We start from the raw sequence: 20,219 nt of genomic DNA on the forward strand, positions 1-20,219 counted from the left end.
CGAAGTTGCTGAAAAGATTATATTTGAAGTGATGTATAGTTCGGTGAGTATAATATTATTATTACAGATTATTAGGCTTATTAGATTAAAATGCTTCCTAATAAAAAGCTATGGTGCAATCAAGGTGTGTTTTGTTCTTGTAGTTTGGTGGAGCTGCATCTGGCCAGTCACAAAGGTCTTCAAACTTTGGTTGCTTTGTACAGGATCCGTTTACTAGTTCAGGTGAGAGCATTACTGCTTCCACAATTAGGCAAATGTAAGCAATACTTTTTTCGCATTACCTTCTGGTTAATCAATGGCTTGTGAAACATAAAAACGTCGTCATTGTGTCAGTCAGTGCTTATATGTAATTACTTTTAATTGAGTAGTTATATATACGCATTTTTATGTATTTATGTTTATATACCATGTACATAGTTATCTATATATACTTGTATTATATTTATATATAAATACATATTTTATTATTTGTATATATAGTACATAAATAGTTATCATATATAATGTGTATATAAATAATTAGATATAATATAGAATAGGAATAGATTAGCTGTACTCATCTTTTTTTTAGTGCATCTTTGCACAGTCTGCATCTACATTATATATGAGCAATCTTTATTATATGCAATCTAATTTTATTCTATTATCTTTTTTCTATGCAATCTACATTCTTTGATATATATGTATACATATTAATATGTACGATCCACTATATAAATATATATATATGCAACTATATATTTAGTAATTAATTAATAATATATATAACATTGTATATAACATTAATAATATATATAACATTATTTGTATATATAATTATTGTTATATATATTGGAGTATATCTAATTTGTAATTATAGATTTTTGCATCGGGTTTGAAAATGAATCCAGAGGTTATGGCTTTGGAGGATATAGCACTGGATTTTTTGTCCCCAAACCAAATTCTGCTCAGCAAAAAGTTACTCAAACAAATCAGTCTGAACAGCTGCCACAAAGAACCTCGCAAGCTCTGTCGGACCAGCCTCCACCAGCGCCTCCTCGAAGTGTTCTCTATGGGCATGCAGAATCCATGATGTCCTTCAACAACTCTCAAAACCTTCAGTATCAAATGTTGGAAAAGGTGAGTTATATTACCTAATGTTCTGCATAAAAGTTGTAGAATGTATTTTGCCAGTACGTTCTGTTCACATTTTGTTATACCCTCATTTGAGCTTGCTGTGTTCCTCATACAGATGGAGGCGATTCCAAAGTTTGAGGAACCTAGTCTAGAAAGTGCAAGCAAAGAGGTAAGTTAAATAACATTTTCTATAATAATAATAATTTTCAATATTACGCAGACAAATTTAATTTGTGTTATCATTTCACCGTTTAGCTTCAAAAAACCGAGGAGACAAGTTCATCCAAAACAACAGAAACTGCTGCTAAACCTAAGTCTATGAAGCAACACAAGTCTCTTGAAAGAGCCAAGACAGTTGGAGAATTGTTGAAGAAGGACGCAAAATTGAAGGAAAAAGTAAGACAGTCTTTCATCGACGAGCTTATGAAACAACAAGAAACATCAGGCACATTTGAGCTCACTGAAGGTATAAGTTGTATAAAAACAAGGTTTGAGTGCCACATCATTGAGTATTCATAAAGTTTGTGTTGTGAGCTTCCTAACTAAAATGTCCATCTAATTGGATTAAACACGCTTACTCTAAAAATAATTCTCATCGTTCATGATTTAATTTTAGTATTGAAAGCAAAGATTTGAAGATGCTAGAGAAGAGTCATAAAAAAGTTAGAAACATTATTGAACAAAGTAAAAGCAATTGTGCTCAACTCACCAAAACACGACTGCTCAAAGTGACAGCTAAACCAGTTTTTTTTAATAAATTTTGAAAGCTTTACATGTAGTTTGACCAGATATGTGAACTCATCTTGTGAGCTGTAAAGTATAGCTAAGCTCACATTAGTTCATTGCTGGTGTTTAAACTACTTTGTGAAGTAGATTATACAATAGAGTTATTCGCAGACAGCTCACTAAACTCTCAGTAAAAAATTTTATTTAATGAGCAGTTTTATTAATGTGTCAACAATGTTTTGTTCGTCGTGAAGCCATAAAATTAAAAATTGTTCACAATTTGGTTCAAGACACTATTCAAAAAAAGCAGACAACTCTTCATAATGTAATTTTTGACAGGTTAGAAAAGTTTTACATATGCCATCAAAGTATTCAAATTGCTATCTAATTAGATTACAGTTAAACAATACCGCAGAAAATTATATTTGTTCAAAAAAACTCCCATGCAAGCTTTGGTGGCATGAGATTTTATTTTTATTGCCATAAAATAAAATTCTTTTTCAGTAAACTACCGCAAGCTAACAATCTAAATGTTTGCAGATGAATGTGTATATAAAAGTCTTATCTAGGAAATGTTTGGCAGTCTGTTGCTGTGCAATAAACCAGGAAGTTTAAAATGCAACAGAGCAATTGTGCAAAGGTTTTATAAGGGATCGATGGTTGTCAGTGTGGTCTAGTCATATCCACCTATTTAGAAATCAGCTGAAAATGGCAGTACACATATATAGTTACTTATGGAACATTGCATGAAAATTGTAGGCACTGTGAAACCATTTACAGCCTACTCAGCAGGAGATCCAGTACAAATCTTTTCTGCTCAAGAGAGAAATGTGGATTTGACAGGTAATAATTTGATAAAAAATTATTATTATTAAATAATCTAGCGTTTCATTAAATAACTTTGTGAATTTGCAGTGACTCTAGTTGTGTGTATTCTTTCAATCACTTGAAGTTCTGTCAATTAGTTGAAGCGATTGGAATCATTTAATATTCTCAATAGCTGTTGTTTCAGCTTACGGTATATTTTTGATTATTTATAATATTATTTACATAATTTTTTTAATGTGAAGAAAGTTGTTTAGGAATAATCTCAAGTTTTGGTGATGAAATCTAAAGTCATTTACCCTAGGACACTTATATTTCGCTAGTATTTAGTTTTGTGGGTAGCGTACAGAGTAAAATTTCGATGCTACTTAATTTCGCAGCTCTGATGAGTGCAAAAATATAGTGATGTGAAAATAAATGCAGTGGAATAAACATAATTAGTTTCCTCAGGTTCGGACGGGTCTGTATTCACTGGTTGCTAGTTGGGGTGGCTAATGTTAGGCGACTAGTTATGAACACCTGGGGGTATGGAGGGGGCCGGTGTAAGCACCCAACAGGTTTCTCTTATGTAGGGCTTCAGCCAGGCCTTTCATGTGAAGTTTTAAAAATTTTTATCGGAAAGTATCAACATTTTTCTATTTTTTGAGATTTGTTTTGTTTTAGGTGATGTGACTGACGAAACGTTTTTAAATTAAAATAGGCAAAACTTGACCGCAGTTAAAACGTTCTGAACAAAGACATCTTTTTCTTTTGAGCGTTTTAACAAAGATCAATTTTGCCAATTTTATTTTAAGTTCATACGGAGGTTTCCACGCTTTCGATGGGATGTTTGGTAAAACTTGATATTTTGCAAATCTTTATAAAAGTTGTTAACTAGAATATTTTGCCGCTGATGATGATAATAATGACGCCTAAGAACTACTAGAAGTTGATGTTTGTCTCTATGGCTTAGAATAAAGTGATATTCTACATCGATAAAAACTGTCTCCATAGCCGTTGGGCAAATAACTTTTCGAATAAATGATGTTGAGGTCGAGTTATCTGAAGCAATTTATCATTGTGTGGGAACGGACCAAACAAATCCGTTCGAGTTAACCTTGTGTTGGAAATGAAATGTTACATTTTATCCGAGGGTGAGTTATCCGAGTTTGACTGTACTTAGCCGCGGATAGTTCCTAAAAAGTTGGGGCCGGCCAGCCGCCCCAGGGAATACGGGCCTGGGTTCGGTTCATCGGTAAGAAAAATTTTTTCAATCTGGGACTAGTTTGTAATTGTGAACCGCAGGTAGAATTGTGTGGCCGAAATTGATAATGCAATTTGATCGCTTGCTGCCATTTTTTTCTTGAACTATCAATGAACAAAGCTATTTAATTCCGCGTTTTCGCTCGTTCGTTATGATAGTTTAGTTTCGCTCATGAAATTTTCACGAGAGGATGACTCCGCGAAAGTTAGATGAGGCGAATACATAAGTGTCCTAGGGTAATAAAATTTAGATGAGTTACCTGAATAAATGTTTGATAAAGAATAATGACTTGTTAGGAAAAGCATGGGATAGTGAAGCAGACTCAGAATATCTTAGAAAAGCAATGAAAGGCCTTGGTACTGATGAAGATGCAATCATTCATGTCATAACGACAAGATGCAATAATCAGCGGCAGCAACTGAAGGAAAAATACCAGACTATGTATGGGAGAGTGAGTATTCATTTAGGTTCACAAGTTCAATTTTTCTGAGAAACTTACTGAAAATTGTAGAACCATTATTGTGGTAATTCTCTTCAGCACTAATAGAAATAGAACTTGATATGATATAGCATCAGCCGCTCACGGTTACATATAATATAATTAACTAAATATTGATGATTAAACTTGTATGCTATGCACAGCCTAAAGTCTTTTTTGCCTAAAGATTTTTGCTCACCAGACTTCATACTAGGTGCGTCAGTTAAGGTATCCGTGACAGAACCTAACCTAATTGCGTAGTCCGCACCGCAGTGTCATTAGATAAATATATACATGTATGTCAGCATAACAGTACCATCATATGAATACATGAATCGACATGGCATCAATAATCAATACACACAAAAGGCTGAATAGATAGTGAAAAGGGTGCAATACATAAACTCGAGCTCCATTTCAGAGTACAGTCAATAATTGAGAATGTCACTTCGAATTTATGTATACTAGTACGTCGGCAGTTCGGCGCTCCGGTTAGAGATGGTCATGTGTAATAAGTATGCACACAATTATTCCGGGATGCTGGAGAGTGGTCCAGTGGTGCAGTTGATAGTGCGCTCGACTGCAAGGCTGAATATCTTAAATCAATTCCTGTGTAGAGCAATCTTTTTTCTATTGCTTTTAGCTTGATTTCAGACAGATGGACAGGTGCACACGACTCCTATTATGGTAAAGATTTATGCCTTTTCGTCGAGAGTTGTGCTATCATGTGGCAAATTATCAATTTGCTTATCAAATTGGATTCATTGCTGAGAAAAAGTTATAGAGGTTTCATCGTGGTGCTATAATAAAGTTCTATCACAGTGTAATTGCTATACTGAATACAAATAACTATTCGAACAGATCTGATATCTATCCAGCTCATCTACCATAATCATACAAAATGCTTTTTGTTGCACAGGAAAGAGAGAAAAGAGAGAAGAGACAGCACACTTTAACAACATTACACTATAAACATGTAATATTGTTACAAATTAGAGGTTGATTACTAGAACTCAGTAGCTAGTAGTAGAAGTCATTAGCTCAACTCAAGCCATCACTTAAGAGCAGCTAATCAGTAACTCTGACTGAAAGTAATACATACTTCTGTTATAGCATCTGGTGGAAGACCTTGACAGTGAGCTCAGCGGAGACTTTCGAGAAGCTGTTATGGCCTGCTTTGTTCGTCCTGCTCAGTTTGATGCCTGGTCTATCAAAGAGGCCATATTTGTAAGTATGCTCTGTGGCCTAAACACCTTTCAAGGCCTTCTCTTTCCAGGGTTTGGAAGCCTCAGGGTTGGCTAGAAGTAGTTCTCGAGAAGAGTAAGTGTATCTGAGATAAGAACATGTTAGTCATACGTACTATGGCGCTATGTAGAGCCCATAATTACTACTGCTATGAATTGTTAAGCCAAAACTTGTTTGCTTACATTGTAGGGGTTGTTCTTGAATGTTACCATGATAAGTTACTTAGAAACAACCATATACTTACCTTATTTACCTGAGATAAGGAGGTGTTTTAATTTTATTATTATTAATAATTTAACCTGAACCTGGGCGGAGAAATAAAGTCACTAGTTATGCATAAATAATACTCTTGATAACTGCACAAGCGCCGTCGGAGGCTGACTCTTACAACATACAGGCCGCCAGCGGGCCATAACAAACATTTTTGAATAACATAAGTATTTCTACTGTTCATACCATACTCTAGTGAAAGCCATAAATATTTTAACCGGTCCACGTCTGGTTTTAATCCTGATCTATGGTTTTTATCAATTACCATTGAAACTTGTATACAGTAATTTAATCACTTTAATAAATAGCATATACTTTTTATTTATTTCTATTCAAGAACATTCGCTGCAGACTGATGTACCTCGCTGAACGACTTCAGCAAAGTAAATCTCAAAGTTTGTCTGTACTTTTGAAATTTGGTATATCCAGTTATAGCTACTAAAATCTTGGAATGAAAAATTCGTATTGCAGAAGATTTGATCTTGGAACCTCCTGTTCACTAAGCAAATGCCTTACCATTTCAACTACCTGAGATTGATGGAATCGTTGGTCGATATATGCCACTATGTGGGTAAAAAACGCTACCGTACTCCGCTCCGGTGCAACGTAATTCAATGTGTTACTAAGAGCCATAGATGACTAGCTTACTTAAATTAGCCATTGGCAATGTGCCAAGCTAATGGCAAGTGGCACTGAGACTGTAAATGTGGCATTGCCATCACTGTTTATAAGCTGATTTTTAATACCCGTGCAATTCCAGACATTCCCCTAGTATAGTATGGTATTACTTATTAGCTGCAAGTATATGATATCACTATCTGGAGACAGTTTGGATCATCAATAAAGAAATTGCTTGTATAAAACTTGCTCAACCCATCTGTAGGGTCTTGGAACTGATGAACAGACACTCATCGAGATACTCATGACCAGAACGAATGAACAGCTTCATGAATTAAAGAATGCCTACTCTGGAGGTAATCTATAGAGTTGTAATCAGACTAGACTAGGCATATGTAGTAAGGTTAGGTGAATGCTTGTAGGATGCTTCGCTCATGTGCTGAGAATAAACCATCCTTTTCTGTATTTGCAGTTTTAGTTGAAGTGAAAGAACAATCAAAAGTAAGCGCAGTCAGTTTTTTTGGTGATTCTATTTTTAGGCAGCATTCAATGAACTTATATTCAAAAGTTATGAACTGTAGATTACACGGTGGTTTGTCACTCTTGTAAGATGGTATAGTCGCTGCTTTATACATGTGTACAAACTGGAATCTTATTTTTAAGTAACTGTAGTTCAATGCATTTACGTATTAGCAAATTCTATCACTAGTTCTTAATTCAATATTTTCAAGCTGTGTGTGCTTTTATCTGTGTGGACATTGTGCAAGTTTTGTGAGTCCAGAAAAGGAGTTACCTGCTCATGACAACTGCTGCAGTATTACATGCATATATCCATGTACAGTTTATATAATATATGTATATTATACAGGAATAATATATATATCGTATATATAATATTTTAACATGTATTATAATATAATATATATATTATATAGATACTATAATATATGATATATATAAGACTTTTGCTTATATAATATCGACGGCCTCTACAAAAACTAATGCCATGCCAGCTGGGACATCGCCTGGTCAAACAAGGTCTGTGCTGCCTGTAGCTGAACTAGGACACAGCAGTGACAAATGGGCTAATGGTTCAAAACGGGTTAAACATTGTCGGACTATATGTATACCAGATAATATAGTCTCAGCCTACCATCGCATTCTGTTTTGTAGTAACGAGCCCAAACACACCAAAGCAGGCAGCACTGGCGATGCTAGACGAGGATATCTGTGATGATACAAGTGGCGACTTCAAAAGGCTTCTTCGAGCTGCAGCTAATGTAAGTTTATTTAAAACAACAAGTTTTATATCTTGTTTGGCCGAATCACACAATTAACATAAAGTCCATTTTAGGGAAACCGAACCATGATAACAAGGGAACAATTGGAAAAGGCAGTTGAAGAAGTCATGGTGAATGGTACACCGACAGGAACTTTCCAGGTGAATTATGGGAAACTTGTGAATAAGCAAAGGTTGGTATCATGTGATCTCTCATTAACGATCATGGCAGAGCCAAAATTGAACTTGAACAAATTTTCATATATAAATCCTGAAGCAAAATTCTTATAAATTGCTCGACAAGGTTTGTATCAATGTATAATAGAATAAAAAGAAACTTGACTGTTACATAACAATAGCAATCAAATTTTCTCGATTGACAACTCATTGGCATTGTGTACTATTACCTGCAGTGAGATGTTACAGATAAGGCTTTATAGCAGAAATATGCAGCTCCATTTTACAACTTTTTCTATAATTTTCCAACAATTTCGAAAAGAGTGTGATGATCGCATTAAAACGATGATACATAGCAAAGCACTTATCTGGTCTCAAGTACATCGCAATACATAGCATGTTTACTCAAATAGGTTAAAAAAGGATATGTAGGACTGAAGTGCAGCATATTTTAATTATAAAAGTAAATGTTTTTAACAGGAGTTCTTAGTTCAATTGCTTTGTAAGGCATTTGTATACATTTTCGAATGTTTGTTAGATGCAAGGAAGAAGCAAAAGCCTTATTTGAAGCCGGTGAGGATCGGTGGGGTACAGATGAAGAGACGTTCATTAAAATATTTTCACTGAGAAACTATTATGAACTTCGAGCTATTTGGACAGACTATGTCAAGGTTAGAGTTTGTAATTCTTGCCATTTTTAACTTGACAAAAACTTTTAACATAATATAAAAGGACGCCACCAGGTTCACAGGAACAAAAGTAAACTATTCACAGGTGGTCCCTGCGTACAGCATAAGATGTGTTTCGTAAGTATAGGATAAGCAGCTGCCACTCACATATGTAAAAGCATAACCTTCTGTGTATCTTGTGCTCTAGCAAAAAGTCTCATGCTGAACCAAAAATATTATATAAGTAGGTTCAAGCGTGGCGATTGAAATGTACAGCTATAACTTATTTAACAATCATGATGACCAACTGAAACAAAAAAAACACAAAAACCAAAAAAGCAATGCAAGGTAACTTTTTGAGCTAAAATCATTTTTTCAAGTTCCCTCTTTTTAACACTTTCCCCAGCTGCATGACAAAAGATAGATGAGAGACAGTAGCTGCTGCATATTAATCAAAGGCTGGCAGCCTAATTATACACAGAACGTCAGATGAAATTAGACATTCATCACACCTTCAGGTGTCTAACTCGGATATATACTTGATCAGCAGTTCATTTATTTACCATCTAAATTTGTTTTTGCAATCCTCCAGACCACAAGTATAGTTTTGTATAGTTTTTTATCTTAAAACTGATAAGGATTACCCTACCAGTGGTTATAGTATTATCATCGTTAATTCTAAAGTTCATCATCCATTACTCCATCAAGTGTTTGTAGTATTATCATCAGAAGAGCATGCTCAAAACTCTAAAACTTTAGGTTGATATTACGGATGTAACTAAGTTTGGTTTGTTCATAGCCTATGCTATTATCTTTTAGATTTCCCAGCGAGACATTTTAAACTCTATCGATCGGGAAACATCAGGTGATTTTCGAGAAGGTTTGAAAGCTATAGGTATGTGTATCAATAACCGTGAATTTAGGGTAACTAGTAGGTGTTGCTCAACTCACTCATCTGATAACCTAAAACTCTCCAAGTTCCAACACCAGGACTCAACTAATCTATTTTGTTGCTACAAGCATGTATTATTATAATAGTCCTAATTAATTAATGTTTCTCCTCTCTCCTCCCCCCTCCCCAGATGACAGAAATGGTTTCTTAGCAGAAGCTATGAGTCAGAGTTTCACCATTGTCAGAGTCAGCGTCAAAGAATAAGAATATGCATTTTCAGTTGCTGTTAGACATGACGAGTGATTAGAACTGCTAGTAAATGTACGAGGAAATGAGGAGTCAGAGTGCATAGTTGAGTACATAGTTAAGTACAACATATGACATCATGAAAGGTGTCATAAAGCTGTTCGCTTGTACGCATTTAATAAATAGCATATATTTTCTATTAACTTCTAGTCAAGAACATCCGCTGCAGACCGATGTACCTCGCTGAACGACTTCAGCAGAGTATGAAAGGACTAGGAACCAATGACAAGGATCTTATTCGGATCATAGTCTCTCGAAGTGAGGTCAGTTGAAATCTATTCATTCTTTCTGCTAGTTTTTTTCTCACAAAATAAAACTTTAAAATTTGGCATAATTTATTGTTATATAATGAAAGAGTGGGAATGTTCTTACATTCCAGATGAGAATTTTCTGGCTGATTATTCTATGACTCAGAATCCTTCATCTGTTGCTTTGTAACATTCAGTTTCCACCGACGTGACCTCGTAAATCGCCAACTAAATCTGACAATGTTTACCACAAACCTATACTGTACTACATAGAATCCATTCTTATCAAATGGAGGGAAATAGGTACTCTTTGCTCTCTCCTTAGCATGATAAGTACATGTAGCTGCAATTCATCTGACCATGCTGTAAGCCTTACGGTGACACGGAACAGTACATCACATAACATTTACATATCAACCAGCCGTTAAGACACTTTTAATGTAATAAAGGAAAACAGATAATTATCTAAAATAAACATAACTATGAAAGATAAAAGATGAAAAAGCATAGGAGACACAATGATAAATTGGCATGTGAAATATTCATTGATAGATACAGAGAATTCAGGCTGACAATGAGTTCTCTAGGTTCTTGAGTGATGCGTTACTTTAATAACGAGCATTAATATTCCTACAGATTTTCTTGATTATCATCTACAAATCCTGGAAGTTTTTGTTTTGTTGGAAGGGATAATAAAATAACGATAATAAACATACTGTTTGAATAAATGTTTTATGAAACTGCTACGCTTAATCTGATGGGATTATTTTTAAGTTTCAATATACATGTAACTGAAAAGTTTTGATATGTTTCCTTTCTTTGCTGTACTTTTTGGAGCATTCTCTTTTAATGTACCTACCATCTGCTAGTGTGATGTTACAGAGGTGCAATTGCCACTTTTGAAATGTGGTGCAGGTTTTTCCACTTTGAAATTATTTGCCATAGTTTCCACTTTTCTCAATTTCTTTATATATATATTTATATATATAAATCTCAATGTTTATTTGTCTATCCGTCTGTACATCTGTCTGTCCAGCTATAGCGGTAAAGATTTACGAATAAGAAATCCACTGCAGACTGGATTTGAATTCACAACTTACAGTTCTGCGGACCGCCATTTACATGTATCTAATACACTACACTGTCCAACTGGCTGTACCATGGAATAAATTGGGCACATACTTGAAACACAGGCCAATCTGTCATAGCGTCACATTAAACACTGCAGCTAGACCTATGCCTAAAGACATACAAAAAAAATTCGTGTAGACATACCATAAAAAAATGCATGCCGATACGTGAAAAAAATACTTAAACTCATATAGCCAACAAGACTATTGCAATCAGTATAGATCTGTAGTAGGCACTGCAGCCGGTACAGCATGAAATACACAGAAATAAACACAGTAAACATAAACAGCACAGTTTACAGAAATAAACAAACACCTTGATTTAAAAGTTAGAATGGTAAATATTGATGTTGCATATGTTGATTAAAAATAAATTTTATGTAAAATTTCTTTTTATTACCCGTGCAATGCGGGGCATTCATCTAGTCATATACAAAAGTAATAGCTACTAATTCAATCGAAGGACAACATCAGTTTAACAATGAACATACTTCTATAGCTTAACATGCAGATAGGTGCCAAAAATTAATAGGGCAAACCGCCCCAGTTTCATCTACAAAGATTATTGTTTATACCAGTAAGCTTATATGTAGACTTCTAATTACAGATAAATTTATTTAATATCTTAAAAACCAAATTGAATATGAAGTCGGTACAATTGTTCAACAGTATGTCATATGACTTGCGTTGCATCAAATTAAAATCAGCTTTCAGAAGAAAAGTGTGGGTACTATTTTCAGATTTCTGTTGAAGGACAATTATACACCCACCTTGTTTTCATCCTTCCAGATGCGTTTATTTTCAGTTTTCTGGCACATTGTGGAAAACATCACAGAGATGATCCTGTCTGTTAACTAAGGTCCATAAATATACATGTGCTGTATATATATATATATATATATGTTGTTTTAAAACAATTGAGTTGAAAAAGAGAACTCTAAATTCTACCAGTTAAGTATATTAAAACTAGATGATTTTTAGGACTAAAATATTTTGTGGCAGCTTCAAAGTTGTTTCAGGCTTGGCACTCATCCCAATTGTAATAAATGTATATATATCTGAAAGTTTGTCATTGGTCCGTTGTCATCTGTTTGGATATCGGTTTTCCCGGCTGTAGCTATTAAAATCTTGGATATTAAAATTTCACATTCTGCTGGACTCAAACTCACGAAGATTGTGTACGCATGTTTGCAATACAATTCTATATCCACGAGACTACGAAAGCTCTTACGATTCATAGCTTTTACTATATACTCTAGACACCCTTTTCTCAATTGCACGCGCTAAATGACGTATTAATTGAAATTCTATGAGACGCGATGCTTTTTTGTGTTTCCGTGAACTTCTAGTTTTGGTTTTTCATAAGGTTCGACTGCTACATCGCGGTCAAGGTCAATACTTTTCACGCGGACAATTATATTATCTCGAGTAGGAATAGCCTCTACATTCTGTCTTCTTTCGGTTAGACAAAGACAGTCCGATATCCCATTTTTACATTTGTACCAGTGTCGAGAGGTACCAGTATCTGCGTATTCAAAGTTTTGATGGATAACTTCTGCTAGAACAGAAACCTTTTTTTATATACACACACTTCTATGCGTGATTTTTTATTATTAATTCAACATATTCAGAGTTTTTATTTTGTTTTCTCAGTTCGTATTAATTGTATATAATTAATGCTGTGCAAAGACTTTCATTACCCAGGCAACGCTGGGCATTCAACTAGTGTGTATATATATATATATATATATATATATATTAGCTTAGGTTTCAGGTTACTCTTTCAGATTGACATGGTACAAATAAAGGAATGCTTTCAAGAACTCACTAAGCAGAGTCTATGGAGATGGTTGAAGGATGACTGCTCAGGAGACTACAGAAAACTCCTGCAAGGGCTGGTAGGCGAAGGATAACTGAAACATCCTCCCTTTTCTCAAACACCTCACGCCTTACGGACCAGCGCAAATATTATCCTTTGCATGTCTGTATTAAGCTTTTTACGAGCCACTGGTAATGTAGGCCTACTTTGTTTTTAATAACTCATACCCTATCCAATAACTCTGATGTTCTAGCAGGAAGCCTTTTCATATGGCCATTTTATTCATATGGCCATTTTATTCATATGGCCATTTTATTCATATGGCCATTTTATTCATATGGCCATTTTATTCATATGGCCATTTTATTTAATCACGTGTACTTCAGCTACTTGTTCCGTACAAACTATATTTGTAGACTTTTACACTTTTGTAAGATTGCTTTAGAAACCACACAGCATTTCAGTAGAACTCTACCACCAGTGCTTCTTATCAATGTAATTTGTTTGATGTCATATTTCCTAGATTTTTCAAGTCAAAATAATTGTAAACTAGGGCTGAAGCTTTGAATGTTTAACCATCTTTGTAACGAACCATATACTACCTATAATACAAGGCATTCACTTCATCCATAGTCCATACCTGAATCACTTGAGTGTCAAACTGTGTCCAATTTCAATCGTGATTGCTCTATATATCATTGCTTGCAAACAAATTGTTTCACAGAACTAGTCACAGCTTGTCCTACGAGATTTTATTTGTATTCCAATCCCAAACCCTCTCATTCTAAAAAGATTACAGTATTGTTTGCAATTTGAATGTATTATCACATGCGCATACACATGAAATCCTTGAAGGCTACTTGATTCCCAGAATTTCCAGAGGCTCTAGAGGTTTACAGAATGAAGGTTAGTACAGAATGAAAGTAGTACTTTCATTCTGTCAATGAAACTGTCACATTTTATATCATTGAAAGATATAGAGTATTTTCTAGAATATAGGCCTCCGATTTTTTTACAAGTTTTGATTCATGACACTTATACAAACGTGTAGGTATTTTCACAGATTGTTTGCCATTGCTTAGATTATCTGTAATTTGGGCCTTCATGCTGCAATTAACAAGCTGTGCTTTTTACCGGTAAACAATCCTCCTGTGCACCTTCTGCAGCACTTCTCCTTACATTGGACCTTCCCTCTTGTACTTGTTGGTGTTAACTTTGACTGCTATGTCCTTTATAACTCGACTGCTATGTTGTTCTGCACTTAAACATCATCAGCGAGGAAAGCTTTTGCTTGGCTGCCATGCATGCTAAAACGCATGTGAAGTATATCCTCTGGTCTGTTAACAACAATGGTAATGTGCTTGTCAGAGACAGATCAAACCCTTAAGATACTTTATCCATATTTAGGATTGTCATCTGGTTCAATGAATTTGCGTAGGTTTTCTCTTATAGTCAGAAAAATCTATTGTATAGATCTGGCTGAAGGCAAAGACAATGTGAAAGATTTCATGTTTATAGACACGAGGACCTCTATAAGCAAATTTTTCTGACTATAAGTATCTTAAGGGTTTGATCTGCCTTTGACAAGCGCATTACCATTGTTGTTAACAGACCAGAGGATGTACTTCACCTAAATTCTAGCATGTGCGGCAGCTAAGCAAAAACTTTCCTCGCTGATGATGTTTAAGTGCAGAACAACATAGCAGTCGAGTTATGAAGGACATAGCAGTCAAAGTTAACACCAACAAGTACAAGAGGGAAGGTCCAATGTAAGGAGAAGTGCTGCAGAAGGATTTTTCACCAGTAAAAACACAGCTTGTTTATAGTAGCATGAGGGCCCAAATTATAGGTTCTAAAAAACGCTTATCAAGAAAACAAACCCTATTCCAGTTGTAATTTTTTGCGGTTGCATAAGAGACTTTGATGGCACATGAGTGAAAACACTCACAAAAGCCGGCTACATATAAAAAACATCCTTTTCTGATGCCCGTTAGCAAATGCTACCACAGAGCTGTAAAAGGATCCACGGTCATCCACCACCACTGGGCTTTGAAAAAACTGGACAATTATCGAGGAGAGCTGCACGTCTCCAAACCAACCTCACCAAAAGATGGTTGTAACTCGGAGAGCAAGAGTGTCTAAAATGCATAGTTCTGCTGAAGCTGATCCACTGTAACGTTGAAAAAGGTAGCTTCGTATGTTATAGTGAAGGTAACCAAAGAGACTTGCAACGGTAAATATAAATACTAGATATTTTCTCCTGATGTGGCTGTTTTAATTGGCAAAGTTGCTGCCATCTTCGAAGAAGCCGCTTGAGAAGAATTTAATCATGCATGCACAAATGATTGCGTTCAAATGTAGTTTTGTAGATGCAGTAAATATTTAATATTTTCAACGTTGATATCTGAGGTTTAAAACGGGCAAGGATTGTATATTTGTGTTTGTTTTTCAAGAAAGCTAACACGGCTGATATGCAGGTGTGTTTCATGATCCAGGAAATACCATACTCATAGAATATTAATATAAAGAACTAAAGATGATTTGAGCTAAAAAAAATGAGCATCACTTCAATAAGAATGAGAAGGCGAAAATAACAGAATTCATGCCCTGAGTATAGTTTCAGGGAAAAAAGTTGACTAGTTCATTGTTCATCCATAACTTAACATGTGACTACCTGCAATGAGGGTGAAAGCTATTGCAGACAAGAAATACACATGCAAGCAAAATGTTTAAAGATTCTCATGGAGGCATACATGAGACCCACGAAACTCTGCAACGAGTCTTTCTACGACATAGGAGATTTTTCATTAGTGGCAGAGCCAGCCTCCATCCTCTCATACTTTTGCCCGGTCAATTCCGTTGACTCTTCCAGAGCTGCATGACAGAATTGAGAGAGCATTGAGGTATTGCCCGTGTGTGTAAGATATTATTAAAAAGACAAGTAAATACAACCGAAGGGTAAGGATACAAATAACAAGCAGATTGCAAGACAGAAGCCATGTTAAAACCACAGATAAATAAGAGTTGTAACTTACTCAGCAACAATCTACTCTAGGCAACAGCACACTAGATAGCCCAAAATGGTACTTGCAGGCACGATAGCGAATCCTACTCTCATTTTAAGGGTTTCGTAGAATCGCTACTAGAAACTTTTAAAACACCATATTTTGTGCTAGATGTAGGACTTACAATGTTTCCGTGGAATAAATTTATCCACACATAGCACATGTACTCTTGCGACGACAGCAGCTAGTGCCAGCAATACGGCAAACAAAGCAGCAGCAGCTATAGTACCAGATCGAACCTTTTGACTGCTACCTGAAATGAAACAGCAAGAATGTAATGGCTGAACTGGTGGCGAGTAATTGAATAGTTTGGTGAACAATCTTAGTTGGCACTAGTAATCAGATGGTTATCGGTGTAAACTATATGAGGCAGGCGATAGACTGCCCTCAGAACAAGGTCAGCAGCTTTCACAGCTTATTGTTTGCTAGCGCACATAAGAATACAGAACATAGCATAAAACAATACCATAAGCACACACGCTTAGGATATAACATACGACTGCAATAAAGTGTGGAGGATTGTTACTTATAAAACTTCATGATGACTATAAACACACTGTGTTTAGATATACACCTTTAGCAATAGAGACACTGCACTCCGTGGATTTTCCTTTCGATTGAAAGGAACTGATGTCGGTAGGAGTAAAACCATCGGGAGACTCAGGGTTCTGCGTATCATCCTCTATAGAATAGAAACAAAGAACATTTTATTGATACAGCAGTACATACATGTACAGTGTGACAGCACAATGTTAATTTGCAATCCATGAGTTTAAAGAGGTTGTCAGGAAGAAACCGTTGCATGACGATACTACAGATGCGCATAACAAAGAAAGCAGTGTTTTGCGAAATACGTATTTGAGCTGATGGAGGTTACTTACCAAATTGAGGAATGATAGTAAGCTGAAAGTTACTGGATGGCTGTGGAAGTCGCACTTCTGAATAGAAGATGTCATTCTTAATCGCATTCTTATCTGTGTTCAATTCGAGCTCGAGTTGAGTAGCGCTACACACCTGCTGAGAACATGAAGAAGAACTTCCTGCTGAGCGGTTATAAGAAACAACTGCGACTACTTGAAAACTAAATCTACACATACACTAGCTGACAACTGGGAAGATTTTGGAAAATATTAATCGGTCAATAAATCGTAAGAAACTAGTGTTTTTGACTGACTAGCAGTGTTTTGAAAAATTGGCCGATCGGCAGCTAAGCTTGTTATATTTACAAATGATTGCATCATTTTGACAAACTATCATGGCAGATTGAGTTTAGTTCGATTATCTCGTGTGGAACAAGCTAGCACGTACTAATAAGAATACAACCGATGGATGTATTTGCGCATGTAATATCGATCAACGGTGTAAATCATTTGACACGCTCACTCGCAAAGTAAATAGTCATGAACAAACATCAATTGACAGCTAATAACCGATTGTTGGCTAGTGTGTACATAGCTTTAACCAAGATAGGTTGCCCACTGCGCTATCTGACAAAATTGCTAGGTAAACAGTCGAAGTGGTTTGCTATTCTTGAGTTGCTTGGTACCAGGTCAATAAAATTATAGAGCACTTACTGGATAATACATATTTACTTGGAGCTAAATAACATGGTTCAAATCTGGCATGTATGTTTGCACGCATTAAAACATATTATTAGAGTAAAAACATGATTAACCGTTTTGCTAGAAAACATTTAACCGTCATGCATGGTCAGAGAATGCTCAGCAGTCATATGGCTAAATGTTAAGTATTAATATCCTAACTCGACCATAAAAAAATATTGATTGATCACGCAGAGCTAGGAAAACCTAGAGTACATTCATTGGTGGCATTCAACCATTGACCTAGTTTTAACATACCACAACTGGAATATTTGCACCATTTCAATCAATAAAACTAGTCACCAACTGCAAACCATGTTTAATGCAACACTAACCAGTTCTGCACCACATTTATCAATCATTTGAGAAGCCATCTGTGTTACAGACACAGTCTCTGCATCACATCCAGATGTGACAGTGACTTTATAGCCTTGCAGTAGGTCTGTGGATATCGTATTTGAGTATATAGTGAGAAGAAATGATTCTTTTGAAGGGTCAAGGATGATGGAAGAATCGTGACCTTCTTGGACAGACCTTTTAAAACTGACAGTGTAACACTGAGCTTTAGTTTCCGACGCAGGACATGATTCAGAAACTATAAAAACAATGTTTTACACAGCTTCAACAATGGATACAAAGGCTCAGTCTTGTAAGGTACTGACACTGCCATCGGAAACTTGATCAACATTTGGTTTTTCATATGGCACCCTTTCTGGCTAAATGACTTGTCTACCATCTACTTAACACTCATGTTGGTTAATATCATGAGAACTATACATGACTTGTTTTACTGGAAAAGGCCATAAAACATCAGACACAATCAAACATACGATTGAAGACACGAGTAGTAATGATTTTAAGGAAATACTCACCAGAAGCCTGATACGATTCCAATGTACAGTGAGCTAACAGCCACAGGATACAACGAATCCAACTTCTCTTCATCACAAGCATTTGAAAATTGGACTGAAATAAGGAAAGGGGGATGTTTCATCAGTGCATCATCAAAGTAACTGACAGCCTGCATCGATCTTGGGCCAAAAATAACAAGTTGTCAAAAATGGTTTACTTATAACAAACTGAAAGCTAATTAATAATATAGTACATGCGTAACGTTGCTATACTTCCCTGAGTTAATTAGGATAAAGCTATATTATAATCAAGTTGTGCAACTGACAGGAGACCAAAAAATCATCTAGCCTACATAATAACTGGCTTCTGAGGAAATCTGGAAAGCGAGCAGCAGGAATCATGAGTAAAGGTATAGTAGCAGATGGGAAGAAGTAAATATAGATTTAACCTACAAAGCATGCTGTAACCTTGAATTTAATATTTGTCATTGGTTGAAATCCCTGAAATAAAATATAAATAACAATAAAGAGTGACAAACAAATAAAACATTGGAAAATCAATGGTACATGTATAAAAAATCATCGGAAGGTACATTGCAATAAACTCCATGCAGACATTCAGCCCTATCAAATAGCTGTTGCTCAAAATAATCTGTTAATTGCTATAATAATAACTCCAGCAGGGTTGAAAAAAGTTGTCTTTTTTAAATCTGATCTTGCTCATGCTTACGATTTTAAATAAATTAGATTTTTTCTTTATTTTTGCTCAAATTGTGTGTGTATAACATTGCACATCAGACTGGTGATGAACCCATTTTTCAGTATTAGTGACTTGAATGCTTTAATTTGACAAATTCCTATATTTCTTGCATTCAATAGCCATATAAATTTATGTTCAAACTACATGTATGTTAGTAGAGTAGACCAAAGACACGAAAAGCACTAAAAAATATTGAAGCATATTTTTTCTTTGTGAGAATAATGGGGTTTATCAATGTGAAATATAAATACCAGCTTGCCGGGTTTAGAAGTACCTAGCTGGTTTCTGATTTTTGAATAAATGAAACTGGTGGTGCAGAATACTCTTTTAATGCTTGCACTTGAGCTCATTGCAATAAAGAGTTTTGTCATATTGCCATTTATTAAACAAAGTACTATGGAAAACTGCACTAGCTGCAGTTGCTACCTCACAACTAACCATGCTGTTTACTAAATAAAATCATAGATTCCAACTTCAAAGGTCCTCCTGTACCATTGTACTACACATGCAGTTAATCATCTTTATCAAACATGCTAATTCATCATCGAGGACTGTTTACAGATGTGTTACACACATAAAAACAAGATTATCTGTCAAAAAACATTACAAAAACAAAATTACGAAAAACTTCGAGAGACAAAAATTGCTTTCATGTCATTTGATTTTTTTCGTGCTAACCCTGACCTCTAGTGCTAAATTCTTGCCGACTTATGGCAAATTCTATTGTTATCACCTAAGTGTACAAAGCAAACAATGCGTTTAGCTGGTATGAGAAAGTACAATACCAAATAACTGGATTACCATTAAAGAAGATATATTACTGTTATGGATTTGCCAAGTTTGAAGCTATTTCTAATAGCCATGTGTATCAAGATATTCTGGGATTAGTGTAGTAATATGCA

At 35.4% G+C, this 20,219-nt stretch overlaps 2 protein-coding genes across 3 annotated transcripts; one reads left to right on the top strand and one right to left on the bottom strand.

The window, feature by feature from the left end:
- Window positions 1–13,650, top strand: LOC137393427 (annexin-B12-like). 2 transcript variants are annotated; one of them, XM_068079975.1, is made up of 15 exons: window positions 1–43; window positions 144–222; window positions 860–1,119; window positions 1,232–1,285; window positions 1,372–1,582; window positions 2,602–2,685; window positions 4,207–4,361; window positions 5,502–5,615; window positions 6,787–6,877; window positions 7,695–7,801; window positions 7,876–7,994; window positions 8,516–8,648; window positions 9,465–9,540; window positions 9,994–10,106; window positions 13,009–13,650. In XM_068079975.1, exons 1-15 carry the CDS (start codon window positions 32–34, stop codon window positions 13,132–13,134), a joined length of 1,734 nt encoding a protein of 577 aa, XP_067936076.1. In that variant the 5' UTR covers window positions 1–31; the 3' UTR covers window positions 13,135–13,650. The 2 variants fall into 2 exon arrangements, with proteins under 2 accessions (XP_067936076.1, XP_067936077.1); XM_068079976.1 differs by having other exon boundaries at window positions 9,465–9,510.
- Window positions 13,651–15,451: 1,801 nt separating this feature from the next.
- On the bottom strand, window positions 15,452–18,692 carry LOC137394735 (uncharacterized). The gene is made up of 6 exons (XM_068081498.1): window positions 18,579–18,692; window positions 18,042–18,301; window positions 16,987–17,122; window positions 16,680–16,787; window positions 16,230–16,358; window positions 15,452–15,914 (listed from the first exon to the last, which is right to left on the bottom strand). Exons 1-6 carry the CDS (start codon window positions 18,658–18,660, stop codon window positions 15,826–15,828), a joined length of 804 nt encoding a protein of 267 aa, XP_067937599.1. The 5' UTR covers window positions 18,661–18,692; the 3' UTR covers window positions 15,452–15,825.
- Window positions 18,693–20,219: the final 1,527 nt, after the last annotated feature.

The sequence above is a fragment of the Watersipora subatra genome, chromosome 4 (assembly GCF_963576615.1).
Source record: "Watersipora subatra chromosome 4, tzWatSuba1.1, whole genome shotgun sequence".
In the NCBI taxonomy this organism is placed as follows: domain Eukaryota; kingdom Metazoa; phylum Bryozoa; class Gymnolaemata; order Cheilostomatida; family Watersiporidae; genus Watersipora; species Watersipora subatra.

Coding starts and splice junctions, on each gene's coding strand:
- LOC137393427 (XM_068079975.1), top strand. Junction 7,995..8,515: donor AAACTTGTGAATAAGCAAAG/GTTGGTATCATG, acceptor AATGTTTGTTAG/ATGCAAGGAAGAAGCAAAAG. Junction 8,649..9,464: donor TTTGGACAGACTATGTCAAG/GTTAGAGTTTGT, acceptor ATTATCTTTTAG/ATTTCCCAGCGAGACATTTT.
- LOC137394735 (XM_068081498.1), bottom strand. CDS start 18,660: ATGCTTGTGATGAAGAGAAGTTGGATTCGTTGTATCCTGTGGCTGTTA. Junction 18,302..18,578: donor GGAATCGTATCAGGCTTCTG/GTGAGTATTTCC, acceptor TTGTTTTTATAG/TTTCTGAATCATGTCCTGCG. Junction 16,788..16,986: donor TACTATCATTCCTCAATTTG/GTAAGTAACCTC, acceptor TCTATTCTATAG/AGGATGATACGCAGAACCCT.